The sequence below is a fragment of the Trifolium pratense genome, linkage group LG2 (genome assembly GCF_020283565.1).
Source record: "Trifolium pratense cultivar HEN17-A07 linkage group LG2, ARS_RC_1.1, whole genome shotgun sequence".
In the NCBI taxonomy this organism is placed as follows: domain Eukaryota; kingdom Viridiplantae; phylum Streptophyta; class Magnoliopsida; order Fabales; family Fabaceae; genus Trifolium; species Trifolium pratense.
The window spans coordinates 69,696,380-69,719,761 of record NC_060060.1 but is presented as its reverse complement, the minus strand read 5'-3'; the positions used below and the strand labels follow the sequence as shown (position 1 = coordinate 69,719,761).

Here is a 23,382-nt window from a genome sequence, read left to right as displayed (position 1 = left end):
TGCACAACACTTGAAGCACTCCACTCCTTTTCACAGCTAGTATAAGTGTATAACACTCCCATGATTTGCTTGAACAAAAAACATATATGATATTAAAAACATTCTCAAACAAAACAATACAGTATGATATTAAAAACATACAGCAAAAAATTAATGCAGAGTGCATAAACCAAGAAATGATTTATTTAGCACCAAAGAGTATTCAATCGTAGAAAACAATATAACATCAAATATTTGTGTACAGTACACTTTGAAATGTTGCTACTGCTAATGTTACATCTATTTATTAGCGGTGTCCTGGAAAATTATAAAATTATTCAAAGCAACAAGTTACTACGAAAGCAAAAGCTATTGCAGAAGTTAATGCTTTTTGTCTGAAACAGATTCAGAATGGTGAGTGGAGGAATAAAAGTGAAGTTTGCGAGCAGCATGTTTGCTCTCTTCTTCATGATACTTGCGAGAGAGAGGTGCACGAACCATGTCTTCAGAACCGGGAGCAAAAGGGTCGAAAACATCCTTGGGTGTTTGGGGGCTACAATCGTCATTGTTGGAATCAATATGGATCCCATTCAGGGTCTTCCTCACAAGTGTCAACATTAGAGGCGATTGAGGTTCCAAATCCATAGGCTTTCTCACTTTGTAATCAGAAGTTTTTTTGACTAAATGCTCTTTTTCCTTTGCTTTCGGAGAAGACACGTCAAGAGTAACATTCGCCTTCATTGCTTCTTGTTGTTCCTTGCAGTGATCCATATGAAATGAGTTCGCCTACACACACCATTTGTAAAGTTAAATTTAATTCTCCACAAATATTTTGTTTTTTTTCATCGTATTGAAGGAAAGGGGAAAAAACCCTAATTTCACCTCCCTAACATTGTTGCCAATATCATACAACAGAAAATAGATGTTTGTTCAAATTATGTTACACATCTTATAGAAGGAAATAAAAAGAAGCCCTAATTTTACCCCAGTGTTGTCAACAACAGATGACGGAAAATGTCAGTTTGTTCAAATACTACTACACGTCTTATCAAATGGAAAAAAAGAAAAAACAAAACCCTAATTTTACCTCATCATCCCCACAACATAGGAATGCATCCTCTCCAATGAAAAATCTCTACGGCGGAATCTCAATCGTTCAATATCCTAGTATTAAATAGTGGAGATTTTTACTATATTTCCCAAATCTAAATTTCCATGGAAACGATTTGTTCCTCTAACATGAATAGATCTTTGCCGATGGATATTTTATGCCACGAAATCTCACTCACTCAATTATCTTTATCACGTGTGGTCAACAATAACACCGAAACACAATTGATTGGTAATTTTTTTTTACTTGATTAAGTGAAATTTTCACATGACAGAATCTATTCCGACAACATAAACAACATTTATTTTTAGGGTAAAAGCTATAAAATAAAAATTAAAAAACAAGAGAGAGAATCACCTGGATTTGTAATAATGAGAGACAGTCAAAGTCAAGTACACCTTTACAGCAACACCGCCGCCACGAAGCGCCAACAAGAAAGAGACAAATACAGATACGCCAAAAAAACCCTTATCCGTATTTATATATCATTTTTATTGCACGTTTCTGTTTCATATTTTATATGGTATTTATTTATTATCCACGTCACTTACACTTGGTTTTTTTTTTTTTATTCCCATGAAATTTGGGAATATTATTGTGTCTTTTTATTACATACATTTCATATAATCAAGTCATTGGACTCAAGTGATTAATGAGCTTCACCAAAAAGGACGGATTTTGGGAGAATCCGAGTTCGATTCCTGTGTAGAATAATTTCTTGGTCAGACTTTACTTACCTCGTGATCGAATTCTGAACTACTAAGGCCCCTTTCCCCTATGAACTAAAGGGTTATAAAAAAAAAAGTTGTGTTCAATATGAAATTATCTCTTGAATTCTTGTTCTAAAAATTTCCTTCATAAACTTTGGGAGTAACTTTGGAACTCAATCTTGTATTTACCAAATATTCTACATGAATTAAGTGAAGAAATAATTGTTTGCAATCTTTCCACTTAATTAATTCTAGACTACTACAAAGTTAGTAATTTCAAAGTATACACTTAAATAAATGAAGAGCAACTTTTACAATGTTACATAAATACATATAAGGGTTTTGCTAACATGTGCCCTAAGGGCACATTTTAAGGTGTATTAAATTAACTAATATCTCATTTAATATACTTCAAAAATAGCAATAACCAACTTTATTAATTAAAAGATATAGTTCATTATATTTATTATCCATTTAAAAAAAATTGCATAGGCAAAATATGATACTTGCCAAATATGATAATTAACTATATTTTTTTGCTACAAAGCTTTTTTTTTTTGTCAAACTTTTTTTTAAGTTGAAAACAAAATTAAATTATACTGGTAAGTATTATAAAATTCTAAAACATATTAGCAATTCAAAAGTTAAAATAGTACTAACAATCGTTACCATTATAACATAATACTATAATATTCGGTCTTGTTCACCAAGAAAAAACAAAAAACACAAGTTAGCATAAATCAAATATTACTAGGAGTACATATAAACCTGATTGTTAACAAACAAAAACAAAAATTGGAATCATATAATTATGGTCGTATAATCAGGCGTGTCATCATAAATCAAATTTGGCAGCATATAATATTTCTGTCTTTCCAATTCTTTTAAATAGGTAATAAATATAGTGAACCATATCTTTTAATTAATAAAGTTGATTATTACTATTTTTGAAGTAAATTAAATGGAATATTAGTTAATTAAATGCACCTTAAAATGTGCCCTTGGGGCACATGTTAGCATTTGCCTACATATAAAGGCATTAAAGAGTTGACACTTGACACTATACAATGCTAGTTTATTTATACTTCTATCCGACCCTTTTTAACAAAAATAATTAATTTCTTAGATTTATTAAATAATTGATGTATCTAATTTATATTATAGATCAAATTCATAAATTATTTAATAAATTTAATAAATCAATTGTTTCCTATAAAAAATAGCAAAAATAGTACTTTTTAGTCCTTATGATATGTTCTCAAAGGAAGAGATTTTATTACTTCGGAATTCTATCTTAAAGTAAATAAAATATGGTCGATAATTATTTTAAAATTCTTTTACAAAATTAGTCTTTTAACTAAAAATGATTAACCACTTAAATCTAATCATTTTATTAATGTCCATTTGTTTTGTATCAAAATCTTGCTTTCCTCCAAAAATATGAATCACTCAAAGGAAACATATGATTGGTGGATTTGTAATTGTACACAACCTTCACCTTTTGGCAATTATATTTTTCTTTTTCTAAATTAATTTAAGATCTTTAAAATAAATATGGAAATTAAACGAATTTGTTTTGTATATAATAAATAAGATATGTTTGGATTCACCAAAAAAAAAAAGGAAGATATGTTTGGTGGTACAAAATATTAGTAAAATTTAACTAGTTTGATCATATTTAATGCTATATATGTTTGTCAGAGCTGTCAACAAATGGATGAGGTCTTGTAAAAAAAAAAAAACAAATGGATGAGGTACAAGAGATTTACTTTTGTCACCCTATTTATTTTCTCATACACTCAACAAAATTATAAAAATATCCTATGAAATTACAAAAATATTCTACCAGATTTGTTTTTTTATAACATCTGCTACTTAAGTAGAGGACGTTATAAAAATAAGAAAGTTGTTAAAAATGTCGTCCGCTACTTAAGTAGCGGAGGGGTAAAATCAAAAAGACGTAAGGCGCGCGAGAAACTGATAGGGTGACAAAAATAAATCTTCAAATACAATCAGATTTTGGTCATAGCCCATATGAAAGTCGGGTTGGATCAGACTAGTCTATTGATTCAGACTGGTCCACTATAAAAAAAATTATGTAATTTTTGTAAAAATATATCAATATATACATAAAAACTTATCATCAAATTGAAAAACTATTAATAAAAATATATTTAAATAAATAAGTTTAATAAAAATGTATATGTATTTACCTAAATTTTTACAAATTTTAAGTTTATAAATTATTAATTTGATTCATTATGTTTTGTAGGAATCAAACTAGAGTTTATTTGATATTTAATGATGATGTAAAAATTATTAAAACTTACATTCAATCATATCTCAATAAAATTGATAAATGTGGGTAACTAATACATCAAAGTAACATAAAAAAAGAGTGAATAAAAAAATTTAAAATGAAAAAGAATTAGACTAGTCCATCAGTAAGGGTGCACGCGGTTCGATTTGGATCGGTTTTGTGGAAAAATCCATCTGATCCAAAGTTAAAATTACTCGCGGTTCGGTTCGGTTTTGGATGGCTAATTAAAAAAAATCCGATCCAATCCGATCTAATTTAGTGCGGTTTAATTTGGATTGGTTTTTGAATATCCAAATTACAAAATAAATTTTATTTAATTAAATATTAATATTATAAATACATGGTAAAATAATATATTTGATGTAAAATATAACACATATTAAAAATTAATATTTTGCAATGACAATTATCAAATATATTTGAAACCTATGAAATAGTAAAAAGAAATAGATGAAATTGAACTAATAAGTGTTATTGAGAAAATTAAAAACCAATAATTTTTTTTCGAAGAAGCTAAATTAGCCCACCCAAATTGGCGCCAGAGAGAATCGAACCTCAGACCTCAAGAGGAGCAAACTCCCAGGTCCCAAGCCAATACCAATGCTACCCAAGTGAGTTTTATTAAAAACCAATAATTAATATGTTAATGCAATGTATCACACCAATATAAAGTTAAATAACTATTAAAAAATATGTATGCGATTTGATTCGGTTTGGATCGGTTTTGAAAAATCAATCCAAAATCCGATCCAGCGATTTTCACAAAAGGACATCCAAAAATATTTGGTTTTTTGCTGTTTTCGGTTTTTTTGATCGGTTTGCAGTTATTTTTTGGATTGGTTTGAATTTGGGCACCCCTATCCATCAGCCCAGAATAACCATATAGATTGGGTCGGGTTCGTCAATATGCCCACTAACTAAAAAGTCTGGCCGGAATGACACATTTATTTAGTGACTTTTACTTTTTGTTCCCCCCGTAATTTCTCTTGCGTCCCTTGAAATTACCAAACTAACCCCCTCACAAATTAGGGTGTAAGCACTATTCGCGTTCTACAACGCGAGTGTGTTAAAGATGTGACCATTGGAGAAGTTTGTTCGCTTTATGCTCGGCAAAGTGTCTGTAAAGTGTTTGCTTTCTGCTTTGCGAACGCCTCTTATGTTTATTTAATTTTGATGATTTGTTTGATAAAAAAATCAACATTTAAGCCAAAATCAATGTAAGCAATTTTTAGTCATAAAATCAACATTTAAGCCAATCATTTTCATATAATCTCTACAAAAACAAAAACAAAACGGTAAAAGATTTCCCTTTTTTTCTCTCCTCAACTTCACTCTCCATTTCTCCCATACAGAGACAAACTTAAAGCTATGTTTGGATTGATGGTATAGAACGGAACGAAGTGGAATGAAACCAAATGGAATGGAGTGGAATTGAGCGGAAAGGAGCAAATACGTCATTCCATTATTTAGTAAGTTGAAGGAACGAAACAAGTTATAATTTTTTTTTAAATTCATTTACAACCTTATTTATTTATACAATATTATAGTATTAGTATTTTGTAGAAAAACCAATGTCAATCCAACACTTTGTCAACACCAAATCAATACGAGTTCACTTTGTGGTAAAAAAAAAACACAAATAAACATACTAAAATAAATAAACATAGTAAAAAACACAAGTACACAGGAGCAAGAATCTCTAGAGGTTTTGTTTTTTATACTAACAACACCAGAGTAAGAAACTCGTAATTTTCAACCAATCTAAAATAAAATAAACATAGTAAAATAAAAACAAGCAGCAAGAAATAAAAAGCACATGGTGATGAAGGAGGAGCAAGATTGATGGTGATTATGAAACACAGTAGGCGGTGACGGTGAGTGAAATAATGTTCTTTTGATATATTGAGGGGACGAACACAATAAATAATATTTTAAATTTAATTAAAAAAAAAGCAATTCCATTGCATACACCCCAAATTGGGAAAATGAAAAAGTGAAGAATTGGATGGTATGAGATGGAATGAGTTTCATTGTATTCCATTCCATTCATTTTTTGCAAATCCAAACAATGGAAACTAATTACTTACCATTCTATTCCATTTCATTCCATCACTTACCACCAATCCAAACATAGCCTAAGGCTATGTTTGGATTGATGGTACATAACGGAATGGAGCGGAATGGAATAAGATGGAATGGAGCGGAGCGGGATGGAATGGAGCATAAAATGTATTCCATTGTTTGGACATTTTGTATTCCATCCCATACACCCCAAATTGGAGGGGAAGAAAAATAAGAGAAAATGATGGAATGGGATGGAATCCATACCATCACATACCACTCCATTCCATTCATTTTTAAAGAATCCAAACAATGGAACTTCACTTCATACCACCACATACCACTCCATTCCATCTCATACCACCAATCCAAACAAAGCCTAAGTGAGTTGTCACTAAATTGTTTTTTCAAGTAATCTAATTAATGGTTTATTCAGAGATTCTTACGGATAGCAAAAGTTATACTATTTTATAGATTGACTAGTATGTGTTGCTTAATAACACTCTAGAGTGTGTGGTAGAGTCTGTTTGAATTGACTTATTTTTTAGTTCATGCGAAACAACTTATGTAAATTAATTAATTTTTATATATTATTATAAAATTTTAAAGATAGTTTATGATAAAACAGCTTATAAAAATACTATTTTTGTCAATGAAAACTTGTGAATTAACACAAGTTCATTTATTTGCATTAACTATTTTAATAAGCTCAAAAAATAAGTGAAATCCAAATTCAGTCTGATTGAAAAAGTAGTGGAAACAATATTGTGCACTGAACACACTCTAGAATAGTATACCCATTATCTTAGACGATTACTTTTCACCAAGAGACCCTATCGAGGCACCTTAGTTAAGAATGTATAAAATTACTTAAACCGTAATAATCATTTCCATAGAATGAAAACATTACTTGTTGTATTGTATTATGTGAAGTTTAAACCTAAATACTTCGTTGCATCAATGCTGAAAAGCCACACTTCACATGAAACACAAATTATAAAGAATCTACCACAGGTCCACATCAAAATAATTACCAAGGAGCAGAAATGCAAAAGAAGAAAATTAACCAAGGAGTAGAAATGCACAAGGAGATGTAAAGCAACAAATAGTGTTATATTACTATGAAGTTTGAACATACAAAATTGGTTGGTAAATAAAAAATAACGGTGATTTCCAGTCACTTGGGTTTCTTACTTTACTATGCCCCTCATTCGTTTAAAGATACAGTTATACTGGAATTTTCAAAGAAATCAGTTTTACCTTTCCTTGATTAATTAACTTCTGAAGCCTAAAACAATGTCTACTTAAATTTTCTTTTATTATTATTATTTTCCTTTCTGCCAGATTTTTTACCCTTTGCTGACTTGTTCTTCATATGAGAAATTTTGTTGGCTTTTTTCTGTCTCTCCTTTCGAATTTGATCCATATCTTTGATTTCTGAACGCACATGAGCATTGGGCATTGAATGCTGCTTCTTGCCACCTCTGAAATTCCTACCACCTGCTCGGTAAGATCCTGCATTACAAAATATCAGAAAGTTGTAATGTTCAGCGTTCATACCAAAAAAAGATTCTTACAACTATGAACCATTCTTCGATATTACTAACCAACCAGCAGGTATCACATGCAAAACTATTTCCTGGACAGTGGAGAATCATATGACATAGTAAATGAGGCAATTTTAAAAATGAGATTCCAGATTTAGTATGCAACAGACACAGAAAAATATCCAAATTTCATATGCTACTTAGATTAGAACAGTTACTAAACTGAGCAGTGACCAAGCTACAATACAACCATTCTTATGTTTCTGTTTATTGGATACATTTTGGCAGAAAGGTAAATCCAATTATCGAGTATAAATACAATTTCTAGAGCCTAAATACCCACGGATGTTCATAGATACATGCTACCAGCATAAACATCCATGAATATAGACAGGGATGATTGCAGGGGAAGCGTGACCCACCCCAACCCATTGTCATCCCTAAATTAAGTAAGTAGTTCATTAAGTATATTACCTCTAGAACTTGTTGATTCCTGAGCATCACCATCAGCACTTGTCCCTTTAAGAGATATCTTAGAGTGTGAGCGTTCCTTCCACTTTTTATATATACCAGTCTTGTTGGTTTTTGTTTTCGCACCACTCTCTGTCTTTATCTGTAATTAAGTAAAAATGTTGTGTTCTAAATCCTACGGTCACCATTGTTTAAAACAATATCATCTTGCATACAAAGTACCAACATAAAAGATAGAACCTTATGAATAATATACCTTTCCATTTGCAGCAACACGGTCACCATTGTTTAACTTGATGTACTTTTTACTCCTCTGACAGCAAAAGGTTTAAAAGAAATGAATGGAAGATTTTGCAAAATATTTAAAAGCAAATAATTTCTGTCCTTTATTTACATACAACTCAACCACACACAACTGTGCATTACCTTATCCCAGTGATATACAGATTTTTGTTTCTTAATGCCAGCACCATCATCTGCAACTAGGTCTAGGACAGCATCATCCAATCTGTACATATTACATATCATTAGGACCAAAGCCAAGCAAACAAAAGCTAAAAAGATAGAAAAAGCGGAGGGTGTGTATAACTGAATCATCCAGTTTGAATATCGACAATGTAATATACAAGAAAAATCGTTAAACACCAAGAGACAAACAAAATGGGCCGAAAGTTTCTGTTCCAACTTGCTGCCTCTGAACTAAGGGTTTAGGGTCTATTAGGCCCAGCTATTTTGGGGCGTAAAAGCTACTTTGAAGCTAAAAATAAGAATAAGTGATTTAGAAATATACACTAAAAGTAAAATTGGTTGGCAAATGGTTTTTGATAGCTTGAAAGCCAATTTAAAATTGAAAGTTGTTTGGGAAAATATCTTTATAAAATCTTTGATTTGAGCATAAATGGAGCAAATTAAAGGGTCAAATGTTATAATCCCATTTTGATAAATAAAATTCAAAAAAATATAGCTATAATCCTTTGCAGTAGCGAAATAGTGCACAACAATATTAGCTCTAAGCTTTAATTACACACTGTGGCCTTTGCCCCACACTGAAGAACATGCAAATACGTACAAATATAATAATACTTATACAATGACAGCCCTTGGTTTCGAAGCAGGTTCAACAAGAAAAATTCTGCAAAATATTTTCCAAAGTTCCTCTCAAATACTTTTGATGGCCCTTTTATTGTGTTTTTCTTCATTAAAAAAACGTAGCTTTACTTTAAAGAGCTTTTACTGAATGTTGTTTGGCCTACCATCTCCTTTTAAGGAGAAGACAAGGCAAGGTAAAGTCAGGCCAAACAAGCTCTTAGAATATGGCCAAAGCCATATTTTGGTTCCAACTTATAATCCACCTCCCACCCTACAACCTCATCCTGGGCTTAAAATAAAAAAAAAGGGACCGATTAGTAATTAATCTAGTAAATATTTACCTGTTTGAATTAAAGCCTTCTTTAGCTTTTACTGCAAGGCCTGCTTCCATGTGCTGTGTTATGATTACAAGATATAAGTTGAAGGTAGATGAATTATTTGTTTCAAAAGAATAACCATCACATAACATAGCTTATCAAAACAAAACAAAAAAAACCATCACATAACATAGTATGATAGTATATGTCTATGTGAATCCAGAGAAATATGAACAATAGCTTACATGATTTTTAGGTATAGAACTTATATAGAAATCCTCGTCCTTGAAGCTTTCTGACTTTCTCTTAGAACCGCGTGCTGTTGAAACCAAAAGAAACAGTCAGAAAATAATCATATTTTGTCTTCCTAGTCTAGCCTTCTCTGCTCAAAATCCAAAAAGCATACAAAATAAAAGAAACCCTGAAATTTTCTATCAATTTTAACATACAAATTATCACAATGCCAAAATCTTAACAGCTAAGAAATTGAGGTCATAAGGTTGAGGTACTAGGTTCATTACCTTCAAGTACAATGCACTTGAAAATCACTTTATAAAACAGGGAAAGAAAAATGAAAACCGGAGGAGGGGGTTGGCAGGAACCAGTATGAGTTATTTGTCTATCCAATAACTTCAAATAAAGTTCAAGTGTGGTAAACAAAAAAGTAAATTCAATCAACAGCCAGAGAAAGGCAGCACTAACATTCATGCCAAAGACTGCCCCATATATCACTGAAATATTAAGCACCACATTCTTCTTCCTAAATCACCAAATTTTACTAAGGCCAAGACCCTGTTATTTCAAAGATGACGAGCCAAAATCCCACATTTATTTGGGTAAAAAAAAGAAATACATTAAGATGAAGACAAGAAAATTGCAAGGAATTCAAATGATAAAGAATCAATGATGAACAACTACAGCATTTTCTCGCTACATGGAATCAATTACATGAATTAAATAACACATTCATTTCCCATCACAAATCATATTTTAATGATAAAAGAGCACCAAAATGAGAACAATCTACCTTTTCTCCCTTTCTCCACGGAAGAAGAAATTTCCAAATGATTTTCGTCCTGCAAGGAGAAAACATATGTTTGTCCTTGAGAAATGAATAAATGAAAAGAAAATGTTGAAATAAAACATACTGATTCCAATCAATCGGCAGGAAAAACCAGGTTAATTAGAAAAGGGTGGTCGACTAGTCCAAATCCGAGTTACTGTAATAGCTACGTACCTTTTCATTGTTACTCTTAGTCTTAGATTGGTGTTCATGAACCAAATTTATAGTGCTGTCATGAACGGCTCTTTTTCTTTTCATCACATCAACCCTCTGACCACCCTGCATTTATTTATTGAGCTTCATTTTAAATATTTTAATCTAAAGGTATAAAGCAGAAGCAGTAATGCAGGCATGGACATCAAAATAGATATTTCAATAGGTTAAGATAGGCAGTGCAAACTCCAATATGATATATCATGGAACATGAACAAAACATCTACAACATAGTTGTCAATACAGCACAGCAAAATTCGAAGTGTAGGAGCAAGATAGGAAAATGACATAAATGCAAAATGTTGATGTAATGACATCATGACATCTAATGTCTGATACATAATCAGATGCATATGCAATAAACAGAACAAATTATAGTTTTCATAATCAAATTAGTTTATTCAATAAATGCAACTGGGAAATGTACAATGTGACCCTTGCATTATGCATATTTTGCGATGTAAAAAAGCCATCAAGACATGGCTAGAATGTCTGAGTATAGCAAACACAAACATGTGTCTGGTGTAGAGATATAGAAGCAACAAACAAGCAGGTATAATGAAACTGTGTTAAGGCAAATGAATTGAGTCCCCCAAAAGTCAGAAATGCAAAATCAATCACAAACTATCCATTGCATATTGCAATCGTCCTATCAACAATATCTTTCATTTAAAAAGTTGGAGCAAGGGGGTGGGGGAAAACAACAAAGGAAGAGATGGCTGGGCCAAGGATAAATACTATGATATTTGCATTTTTACCAACTCAGATTTTACATCTAATTAAGAGCAAGCTATCAAACTAGAATTGACAAAATCTACAAGGTCGACAGTAATTAACCCCTATAGCAACTTACTTCACTCCTTATACTCAACACGACTGATACATCTTCCCCACAGACTAATTTATAGTAATTTTGACTCGGACAATTAAGATTTCTGATCAGTACTTTTTAGATTGGGGCAATAGGAAAAAAACATGGGCTTAAGTGAAAGGAGAAACACTCCAAAAAGTGATATATTGCATATTACTTCTCAACTAATACTCCTATTTCATAACCAAAATCTGTTGACCAAGTGAGGCACTTTCAGATTTACTGAAAAACATATAATGGACAATAATTCAGAAGAATTGTGAAAAGTTGATAAAAGACACAAACCATATGATCTCGCCATATCCAACTTTCATGTTTACAAATATATTAAAATGGAAAATGTTGAGTTGCACAAGAGAATCGTGAAATTTAGTCAATTGAAGGAGGAACTAGAAAATTTAATTCAAAATATCTAATAAAAAAATAGAATTCTTAAATTAGACCACCACAAACAAACAAAATATGAACAGTGTATTGAAAGTAGAAATATATTGCTCTAACCTTTGATTTAGCTGCTTCTCCTTCTGCTTCCAAAATTGTCTGCTTTGGCCTGATATTGAATTATCAAAGTAAGTTATGCATCTATAAAATCTTCTGTAGAGGGTTGGTAAGAATAATTCCAGTTTATGAATATATTTTGCACTCACCTAAACTTTTTCAGATGCTCGGAAAATGCAATTGCCGTTAACTCCCCTGTTCCCAACATTTTATTGAAAATAGGATGCAGACCTTCTTTTGGCAAATCCTTTACTCTTCTTATGGACTCCTTTGAGGGTAAGGGTTTTGTTTTAGAATATAAACGGAATGCATTTTTACAGGCTCTCTGCAACGCTTCCAGCTCTGCAGAAGTATCAATAACTTCCCTAACTCTGTCAGAAACAAGGTCAATGACTTTTTGTGGAAAACGGCCATAAATGGTTTCTCTGTTTGCCATTGCCTGGTCAATCCTTGACATTACTCCATCCATATCCTGCAAGACTTCTTCTTCAGTGGGAGCAGCTTTGATTGGTTTTGAGAGAAACAAATGAAGATCCAAGAGGTAAGCCATATCCTCGGTAGTCAAGAAAGAATAAGCAGTACCAGTACGACCCGCCCTTGCAACTCTTCCAACTCGATGAACAAATATTTTAGGCTTGGAAGGGAAGTCCCAATTGATAACATTATCAAGCAATGGAATGTCAATGCCCCGAGCAGCAATGTCGGTGACAATCAACAACATTGTCCTTCTAGACCTAAACCTGTTCACATTGATTTTGCGTGCATCTTGATCCATGTCTCCATAACATACAGAAGGCTCAATTCCCTCTTGCCGAAACAACGAGTTGAGAAACTCAACATGATGTTTAGTGGATACAAAAATTAAAGTCTGCTCATCAGAACCGATAAGTTCCCTAATTAAATAGAGCAAAGCAGCATACTTCTCTTCCTGCCTCAAAGTGAAAAAGACAAGCTTCAAGTCAGGGCTAATTTTAGTTTCCAAATCGAGGCGAACAAGGCGAGGGTCTCGCAGACCGGCCTTAGCAAATTCTGCAAGAGCGCTGGGTAATGTGGCACTGAAAAGCAAAGTCTGACGGTTCTCACCAAGCTGAGCAAGAATTTGATGTAGCTGATCAGCAAAACCCATCCCGAATAAACAATCAGCCTCATCAAAAACAACATACTCCACCTTACGCAATGACATGTCATCAACCTCAGACAAATGGTGCATGAGCCTACCGGGAGTGGCAATTATAATGTCTGGACTCTGAGCTAACTCCTCAAATTGACTTTCCATACTATCACCCCCAACTAACAAACTAACATGAAGATCTGATTCAGAAACAAAAAAGCACAGATCAGAATATATATATATATATATATATATATATATATATATATATATATATATATATATATCAACCATAATATATACACATAAAGAAGCCTTGTATTGTCTGTGTACATTAGTCTTACACTGACATCACTGACATATTCAATAAGGACTCACTACTTCATCACTTCATATAATCAAATTCAAAATACACTTACAAGAGTGGGATAACGTCAAAACAATAGATTCTCATTAGATGTCAGCATAAAAGTAGTTTACATTAACAAGACATTGCATCATATCCTTTAACTATGTGATTGTGAACATGTTTGGATCGACATATTTGAATTTATATACTAGCATAAACACTTGCGAGAATATTCCATAGAAAACTATTTGACTTTAATTTCAGCTTCTTTCCATAACCTCTTCCGAATATGTTGTAAAAAAAAATACAAAAATAGTTTGGCTTTTTTTTTTTTAAGGAAGTTTAACAATTGTACATTTTGTTATAAAAATAATAATAGCTCATACATAGGCGAAATAAACAAACCTGATTAGGAAGTTTTTATGCTATAAGCGCTTAATTAAACTGATTATACAAACAAACAAAATATGTAGTTAAAAAGAAAAAAGAACCTGTGTAGCGACCAAGCTCTTGAGTGAACTTAAGAGTTTGAAGTGCCAAATCCCTAGTCGGAGACAAAATGAGTCCTCTAACGCCACCCTGAGGAATATGCTGGTTAAGTCGGTGAAGCATGGGAACAAGAAACGCCGCCGTTTTGCCAGAGCCAGTACGAGCCATAGCAACGACATCTACGCCGGAAAGAATGAGAGGCATTGTCTTCCTCTGAATTGGAGTCGGAACTTTGTAACCTTTATTTCTGATTCCTCTGAAAACATTTGGATTTAGACCTAGTGTTTCAAAACCGCCTTGACCCTTATTGTTTTTCTTTTTCTTTGAACCTAACATGAATCCACCCATTTTTTCCGATTCGGCGGCGCGATGCTGAATTCAGTTCAGAACTCGCAACGAAGAAAGTGTGTGCTGTTATGCTATATACTACTAGTATGCTTACGCGGGTCGGGTCGGTGGATTTTGTGAATTGTAAACCTAAACGGATAAACGGTTTTCAACTCTACACTTGTTGCCTATGGCTATGTGGCAGTTTCTATGACTAGGCAAGAAAAAAAAAGTAAAAACAAAACAAATAGTAATAAAAAAACAATAAGACACTAGGTTTTGGTCGAGTGGTGAGGGTTTGGTTAGTATGCTACAGGTCATAGTTTTGATTCTAAGCTTCATCGTAAAAAAAAATAAAAAGCTATCGAATTAACGAACCGTAAGAGAGAACAAATAACAGGAGGAACATTAGGCCATCTCCAATAGTGTACTACATATGGCTCTGTTTGGCAAAAATAGCTTATGGCTGATAGCTTCTAGCTGATAAGTTGATTGAAGTGTTTGGTAAAATTAGCGGTTCAACTGACTGATAAATGTAAAATGACATAAAAATGACATCTTTAATTCAATAATTTTTTTTATCAAATTAATACTATTTGAGCGTGTTTGATTTGTTAAAGGGTAAGTACTGGACAGAACAGTACAAGACAGAACAGCACAACACATGACAGAACAGCACAGAACAAACTTTTGGGATATTGAACATTTTTTTGTCTTATACGATATTTTGTTAATAAAATGGTATTTTGGCATTTTAGACAACTTGTATTGCGGACAAAAAGTTGTGCTGTGGTTTAGTGAGGGACAAAAAATTCTGTTTTTGTCCTGTCCATTGCCTCTCAGTTTGTCCAGTTCCTGAAACAGTTTTACAATCAAACACAGTACAACTACAGTTGTTCTGTCCAGTCCCTTATTTTTTAGCAGATCAAACGGACCCTTTAAGATACTTAGAATTTAATATTTTAAGTTTTTTTTTTTTTACAATATTTTAAGTTTATTAATTCAATAAATATATCTTTCAAATATTATTATTAAACTAATTTTTATACGCTGAATTTTTTTAAAAAAAAATTATTTTCCTTTCAGTTGATATACTTTATAAAAAAATAACAACAAAAAAATAACAATAAAATATATTCACAATATAGTATAATGGTTAATTATAGTAAGGTACGTTGTTTAAAAAAAAATTATAGTAAGGTACGTACCTATGAATTGATAAATAAAAATGTTTTAGTCTTCATATTTGAAAATAGATAATAAGGCAACGTTAAAACATACTATATATATATGTGTGTGATTTTAAAAGAAGCAACGTTAAAACATGCATTTACTTATTTTATTTTAAATTCTAATGATAATAAATTATAAAGGGTAAATATGGATTTTAGTTAAAATAATAAGTGTAAAAGATGAAGAAAAATGAAAAGCTAAAAGTTATAAGCTCAGAAGCTACTTGAAATGACTTATGAAAAAAAAGTTATAAGTCAATAAAATAAGCTAAAAGCTCTTTCTGAAAAGATTGTTACCAAACAGGTTTTTTAGCTTATAAGTCATAAGACAAAAGCCCAAAGCTAGTTTTTTTGGCTTGTCAAGCAGACCTTAGGTACTCATGGTACTTATTAGGTACTATCATTGGAGTACAACACATTTAAGTACAAAATAGGTATCACTTCTCAAATAAGTACTCTCTCTCATTATACCTAATATAATTTGTGGGACTCGTTTATAAAGATGTTTAGTTATTGATGAGATGTTGAGTTGTTCGTGGGACCCGATTATAATTTTTTAAGGCAAATGCTAAATAGTGCCCCAGGGGCACTTGTTAAGGATTCAAATTTAGAAAGTTTTACCTGGTAATTGTGTAGTCAATACAACAAAAGTCTATATTTTGATGTTTTCCATGCACAACTTTTATTTTATTTCTTCTTTTGGTTCCTTAACTAGTGTCCTGGGGGCACTGGTTAGCAGGGTTTGGTTATGGTGCATAAGCCCAAGCTTATGCACCGTGCATAATTGCTATGCGCGCCCCCATATTGCTACGCGCGCCCCCAACTGCTACGCCCTCCCCCCAATTGCTACGCGCCCCCCCCAATTTCTAGCGCGCCCCCCATATTGCTACACGCGCCCCCCAACTGCTACGCCCTCCCCCCAATTGCTACACCCCCCCCCCCATTTTCTAGCCCCCCCAATTTCTAGCGCACCCCCCCAGGTTTTTTTTTTTTTTAGATTTTCTAGCGCACCCCTCAGATTTTTTTTATCACGCTTTTAATTTTGATTGATTGAATTTTATTTTATTTTATTGATTAGGGATAAATTTCAGAGTATTATGTATGGTTAATTATTTTAGTAGTTAGTTTTAAACTAAAATCATGTCAAAACCATTTCTGCTGTAGAATGGTTTCAAAGATGTGTACTCCAAAACCATTTGTGCTGTGGAATGGTTTCAGAGATCTGTACTCAAAAACTATTTAATGTACTTAATTATGTCAAAATCATTTTAATTTAAAATGATTTTAACCGAAACCATAAGTATAACTTAATGGTGTCACTATTGTTGTATCTGAAAACCAAAGTAGCTCTTTTATGGTTTCAAATAAAACATTTATATTTAATTTAAAATAAATATTATAACTGAAACCATAAGTGTGACTTAATGGTTTCATTAGTTTTGTATTTGAAACCAAAATAGCCCTCTTATGGTTTCTAATAAAATATCCATATTTAATTTAAAATAAATATTTTAACCGAAACCATAAGTATAACTTAATGGTGTCACTAGTGTTGTATCTGAAAACCAAAGTAGCTCTCTTATGGTTTCAAATAAAATATTTATATTTAATTTAAAATAAATATTATAACTAAAACCATATTTTATTCATAATGATTTTCAAAATAACATTGCATAAATAACCAATGATTTTGTAACAAAATTAGGGGAGAAAAAGAATAAAATCTGGGGGTGTAAAACTGGGTAAACAACAAAACCAACAAAAAAACAAAAAAGGAACTGGGCTTTCAGGCCTAGTAGGCTAAAATAAAAACAAAACGTGTGCATCAGCAGAAAGGGGGTGGGGATAGCGAGCCTTTGGGGGGGCTGGGGGGCGCGCGCGAGAAACTTCTGGGGGGCACACGAGTAATTCTGGGCTTATGCACCATGCATAAACATCCCTTTATGCATAATAACCTTTGCCTGGTTAGCAAGACCTATTTTTTAATAGGTGTTGAGTTGGAGAGAATGAGTGTTTATTAGGTACTATTATTAAAAAATTATAAATAAGTAAGGTGTATACGCGAGACCCATTTAGATACTCAAAATTGGATTTCTCCACCGTGGTTGTTCCGGCTTGTTTGGTTGGAGTGATTTAGCAGAGAGAGAAGTATGAGCGAGAGAAAGAGAGGAGAAACTAGTCACTTTTCATGTTTGGTTTATGAAAGAGATAGTAAAAAGAGAAAGAATCTGGCGGGACCCACACAAATTTTGTTTCATCGCTCAAGTGCGAAGAAAGACGGATGATACATGTTCTAATTTTTTTTCTTTCAAATATACCCTTATCCCTTTCCTTACTTCATTGTAATTTCGACTCCCTCTTTCTTATCATATTCATATATATCTTCGTGAGTTTCATAACTCATTCTCATGACTTCCATTGGTGAGATAGAGAAATATTCTCAAGGTTCTATGTTCATGTTAGGGGACTTTGGTACTATTTCAAAGAGACGAAAATGTTTGTGGGAGGCGGTGGTGGGGTTGGGAAAGCCATGAAAGTAGAGAGACGGTGATGGGGTTGGGAAAGCTTTGGATCTGATTTTGAAAAAATTATGTTTTATTGTTTTTGTTTGTTGTTGCCTTAATCACACTTTGTTTTTAGAAAATTAACTAATATTAAAGGGTCATGTTAACTTGTGTTATAATGGCACATGTTAAGCTAGCTAAAAATAGAAATATATAGCATTTAATGATACAAAGAATTTAATGCTTAGAGAATTGAATACAACACAAGTTCAATAAATATTTTCCACATTTATATTCTTAACATGTGCCTTAAGGGCACAAGTTAACATTCTTCAATATTAAATTATAGAGTAATGCTAGGGTCACACCTTTTAATAGGGGTGTACATGGGTTGGGCAAATCCGGCCGACCCGGTCAAACCCACTCAATCCAATTCAAAAAAGTGGGTTGGGTCGGGTAAATGGATGGATATGGATTTCAAAAATGAAAAACCCATTAAAAAATTGGGTTTCGGGTAAAACCGGACCCAACCCAAAAAACCCACTAACCCACTAGTACTATGTTTCTTGAAATTTTTTTATGAAAATACTAAAGATTTTTTCATTTGATTATTAAATATTTTTATAGTGAAAATGAGTTATACTATTTTTTACAAAAATAAAAAAGATTGAATAATTTTTATGAACAAATATGATAATTTTTCTTATTATTTTTTTAAAATTTAAAAAAATTGAATAATTTTCATAAACAAATATAGTGATTCACGGTTTAGTCATTTGATATTAAAAAATGCAAAAACATCATTTGGATAACACGCTATCCAACCCGTAAATTAGTAGATTTACACAAAAAAATGTATGATTATTTTTTATAGTGAAAAAAAGTTAGCCTATTTTTCAAGAAAATAGATTGATTGAGTTATTTTTTATGAAAAATATGATGATTCAATATTTAGATATTTAATATAAAAAAATAAAATAATAATTTGGGTAACCCACAACCCAACCCAATCCAACCCGGAAATTAGTGGATTTGTCCAACCCGACCCAATGTTATAACAGGTGGTTATTTTAATAAACCCAACCCGGAGTACTATATGTTGTTTGAGTTTTGGTTTTGACCAAACTCAATCCAATTCAGCCCACGTACACCCTATCTTTTAACACATTCTTTTAACACACTCCAATTAAAACTAGTCACATCATCCCACTTATTTTCTTGTTTTACCTGTTACCGGAATATGTAACCATTTATTTTATATATTATTATTATATTATTATTATTAGGGTCATGTTAACATGTGCACTTATGACACATGATAGTGCCCTTATGGCACATGATAAGATAACTAAATATAGAAATTTAGCATTTAATGTTATAAGATATTTAATGTTTAAGAAGTTGAATACACAATTTTCAAGAGAATATTTTCATATTTATCTCCTTAACATAAGTTAACATTTTCCTTATTATTATTATGGAACCCTTATTATGGATAATGTTAACATGTGCATATATGACACATGTTAATGAATCAAAAATTGAAATTATGCTTTAGAATTTGTGCATTTTAACTTTTCAAACATTAAATTTTTTGTATCATTAAACGCCGAATTTCTATATTAAAATACCTTAACATATGCTCTATAGGCACGTGTTAACAAGACCCTTATATTATAACTTCATCTTCATCTTTACTACTCAACTCCCACCCCTGGATCTTCACGTTTCCAATAAGATCTCAAAAGGAAAAACGTTGCAATCATGAATCAGCAAAGTTAAAACTCACTATAAACTCTAACAGGACCATGGGAAAACATAATACTCTACTTTAGTGTACCCAGATTACAAACTCGTACATAACCCAATTAGATCTGAAAAATCCTGCAATGGAAAAACTCTGCAACAAAATCGGAGCACAACTACAAAACGAAAAATGGAACCCGATTTAACGATTACATAAACTCTCAAACAATTCAAGAGGATACAGTGGCAGCTAGCAAAGGTGAGATGACCAGATTAAACCTGTCTTTGAAATGGGTCGGATTAAACCTTGCGAGAAAGACAATTACAAAAGCTTGGTTTATTGCGAGAAGACGAAGAACAAAAGTTGTTCAACCTATACTACCAGTTAACCGACAAGGAAGAAAATAAGTGGGATGATGTGGCTAATTTTAATTGGAGTGTGTTAAAAGAGTGTGTTAGAGGGTGTGACCATAACATTACTCTAAATGATATATTGTACTCCCTCTGTCCCAAAATATAAGAACTAGTTGACCACTGCACGTACACACCGATGCATAATTTTGATTACCAATATTTTTAATTGTCTATTAGTAAAATTTATAGAAATTTGATATTTTGAAAATACTCGTCGAAACAAATCAAATAAGATCTTATATGATAATATTTACATTTATATACTTTTATAAAAATTCGGTCAAAACAAGACATATGAATAATATATTTATTCAAATGAGGTCTTATAAAATAGGACGAATAGGACGAAGAGAGTATTGTTTTTTTTTTTTTTAAAGAAATAAAGTTATGTATTGTGTTTTTGTAGTTTAAAACCAATGTTTTAAAAATCGGACCGGAGATCAAACCGGTAAGAGTTCCGGTTCATGATTCAACTGGTTCGGTTGAACCGCTATTAAACCGTTATTGAACCGAATAATTAAAAATAAATATAATGCTGAAGATTAAATAATAATTTTAGACTCAATAATTTAAATTTTTTTACATAGTAAAAAAGAAAGTTAGTTCTCAAAAAAAAAAAGTTAGTTTTATTTTATAATATATTGGGCCATTATTTTATCAAGTTGTATTGACCCAAAAGCTCAATTATAAGCTAAACCCTATAATTGAAATATCCTCTCATTCCTACTAGAACATCGACCCGTGCGGTGCACGGGTCTGATTAGCTCTAAGATATATAATGATTAAATAAAATATGATAATTCCAATAATGTAAGGTATATGAAAAAAGTTGAGTAAAATTAAACGATAGTTCAACAATAATTTTGGATAAATATTCATACAAAGAAAATTATGTTATATTACGGAAGACTTCCTTATAGACCACATTCGAAGTCTTAGTCGTATCTTCACCGTTGTCATCGATCATCAATATTTTTAATCCTTTTCAAGAAGTAACTCTTGAAATTGCAACATACAACTGACCATGTGAAAACACTGGCGACGGAAGATATATCCCAACATGCTTTAAAGATTGTCCCCAAGTCATATTAATAGTCATCGCAAAAGAAATCATTATAGGAAATTGTCTCCGTTGAAATTTAAAAGGAATTCTCACGTCAGATGGTGTCAGAGAAAATCTAGGTATGAAAACCTGATCACCAATATTACTTCCTGAAATAATTTTTCTTTCAAGAGCACGTTTTCCCAATCTCATAATAATAAGTCTTGTTCCATTGCATAATCCTAATTTTTGATTCAAATTCCTTAATAGCATAACTGGAACTCCAACTTTAAGTCTCAACTTGTGATTTGGAAGTCCCGACGTAAAGATCGTGTTCAAAAATTCGGGAGTATGAACATCATCCACTGTTTGACCGTCTACATTTTGTGTGAGTGGAGTATCATAACTCAAATATGTATTTTCTTCACCAGGAATTAAATCCAACATATAATCATTTATTGTGGCGACTATTGAATTTTTAGGAGCTAGTATAGCTCTATTTTGGAAATACGTTATATCGTTCATGTTTTGTAAAAGTTGGGGATAGGTGCTTGTGCTTTCAACGATAGAAGCAAGAGGATCACCTGAATTTGGAATCAATAAATCTTATGGAATGTCAAGTTCTAAATCATCGTCGTTGTCATCTCCAATTTCTCCATCGCCAACACCCAAAACTCATTCAGAAAAAAATCTTTTTTGTTCAACGTCTGCACTCGAAGCACCACCGAGAAGCCTCATGTTTTTACTCAATGTTAAAATTCACAAAAATTCCAAAGAACCGAAGAATTAATAGTAGCATGAACAACTTTTGGGCTTGTACCTTTGGGTATTACTGGTAGAATTTGTCTAAAATCTCCACCAAAAACAACAACTTTTCCACCGAAGGGAATGTGTTTATTTTTTTCATCAACAGACTTGAGAATATCTTTTAAAGTTCGATCAACAGCTTCGAAACAATGTTTGTGCATCATTGGTGCTTCATCCCATATAACGAGCTTTGCTTTTTGTATTAATAGCGTCAAAGGGTTTTTAGGAACTATGGTACATGTTGAAAACTCGTCAACATTTAGAGGAATACAAAATCTTGTATGTGTTGTTCTACTGCCAGGTATAAGCAATGCAACGATCCCACTTGAGGCAACTGTTAAAACTATCTCACCTTTTGAGGGTAATGCGGAATGACATGACCCTCCAGATAAATGTCTTCCCTGTACCGCCATAACCATAAAGAAAAAACACACCAGGTTTGTTTTCGTTAACTCTTGTCATGATTGTGTCATATACTTTACGTTGCTCTGAAGTCATAGATGACATCAATCTAACATGTTCCTTATCTAATGATTGTCTGTTATAATTCAATTCGTCGTGTATTCAACTATTTTGTATATCAGGAACTAATGATGTGTCTGCTCTAGGCATTGGAGGATAATCTTTTAAACTCTTCCCACAACTACATAATATCATCTCAATATCTGCTAGTGCATATTGTATCAATTGATCATCGGTTAATATTAAATCTGCAATGTTAAAATCAAAATAATGAATGTGATTAGTTACGTGACTATGGTTGTGTTTGGTTGTATTGCAAAAAAAATTGATTTAGCAGAATTGAGTTTGATAATAACTTTCCAAATCTCACATGATAATAATTCTCTAAATTTATGATCCGGTAGAAAAAAATTATTGATCAGGAAAGACATAAAAATATTTCGTCATGAATAATATTGATGTAGGAGGATTTCTTCTGTATATTATTATTTTAGTTAGATTTAGTTTTATTATATTTTAGGCTGATTTCTTATTTTTATATTTCACCTAGATTAGTTATTTTTATATTTCAGGTAGATTTGTAATTTTTATTTACCTAGGTTTGTTGTTTTTATTTTTACAATCTTTTAGGAGATTTGTTAATTTTATT

General features: G+C 32.1%; 2 protein-coding genes across 2 annotated transcripts; both read right to left on the bottom strand.

The window, feature by feature from the left end:
• Positions 1-20: 20 nt before the first annotated feature.
• LOC123909714 lies at positions 21-1,508 on the bottom strand. The gene is made up of 2 exons (XM_045960594.1): positions 1,448-1,508; positions 21-765 (listed from the first exon to the last, which is right to left on the bottom strand). Exon 2 carries the CDS (start codon positions 748-750, stop codon positions 361-363), a length of 390 nt encoding a protein of 129 aa, XP_045816550.1. The 5' UTR covers positions 751-765; positions 1,448-1,508; the 3' UTR covers positions 21-360.
• A 5,767-nt stretch (positions 1,509-7,275) lies between these two features.
• Positions 7,276-14,738, bottom strand: LOC123911113 (putative DEAD-box ATP-dependent RNA helicase 29). The gene is made up of 11 exons (XM_045962465.1): positions 14,202-14,738; positions 12,400-13,561; positions 12,254-12,302; positions 10,843-10,947; positions 10,633-10,681; positions 9,851-9,924; positions 9,630-9,682; positions 8,626-8,707; positions 8,456-8,512; positions 8,203-8,341; positions 7,276-7,696 (listed from the first exon to the last, which is right to left on the bottom strand). The coding sequence occupies exons 1-11, from the start codon at positions 14,545-14,547 to the stop codon at positions 7,482-7,484; spliced, it is 2,331 nt and encodes a 776-aa protein (XP_045818421.1). The 5' UTR covers positions 14,548-14,738; the 3' UTR covers positions 7,276-7,481.
• Between the last annotated feature and the right edge of the window lie 8,644 nt (positions 14,739-23,382).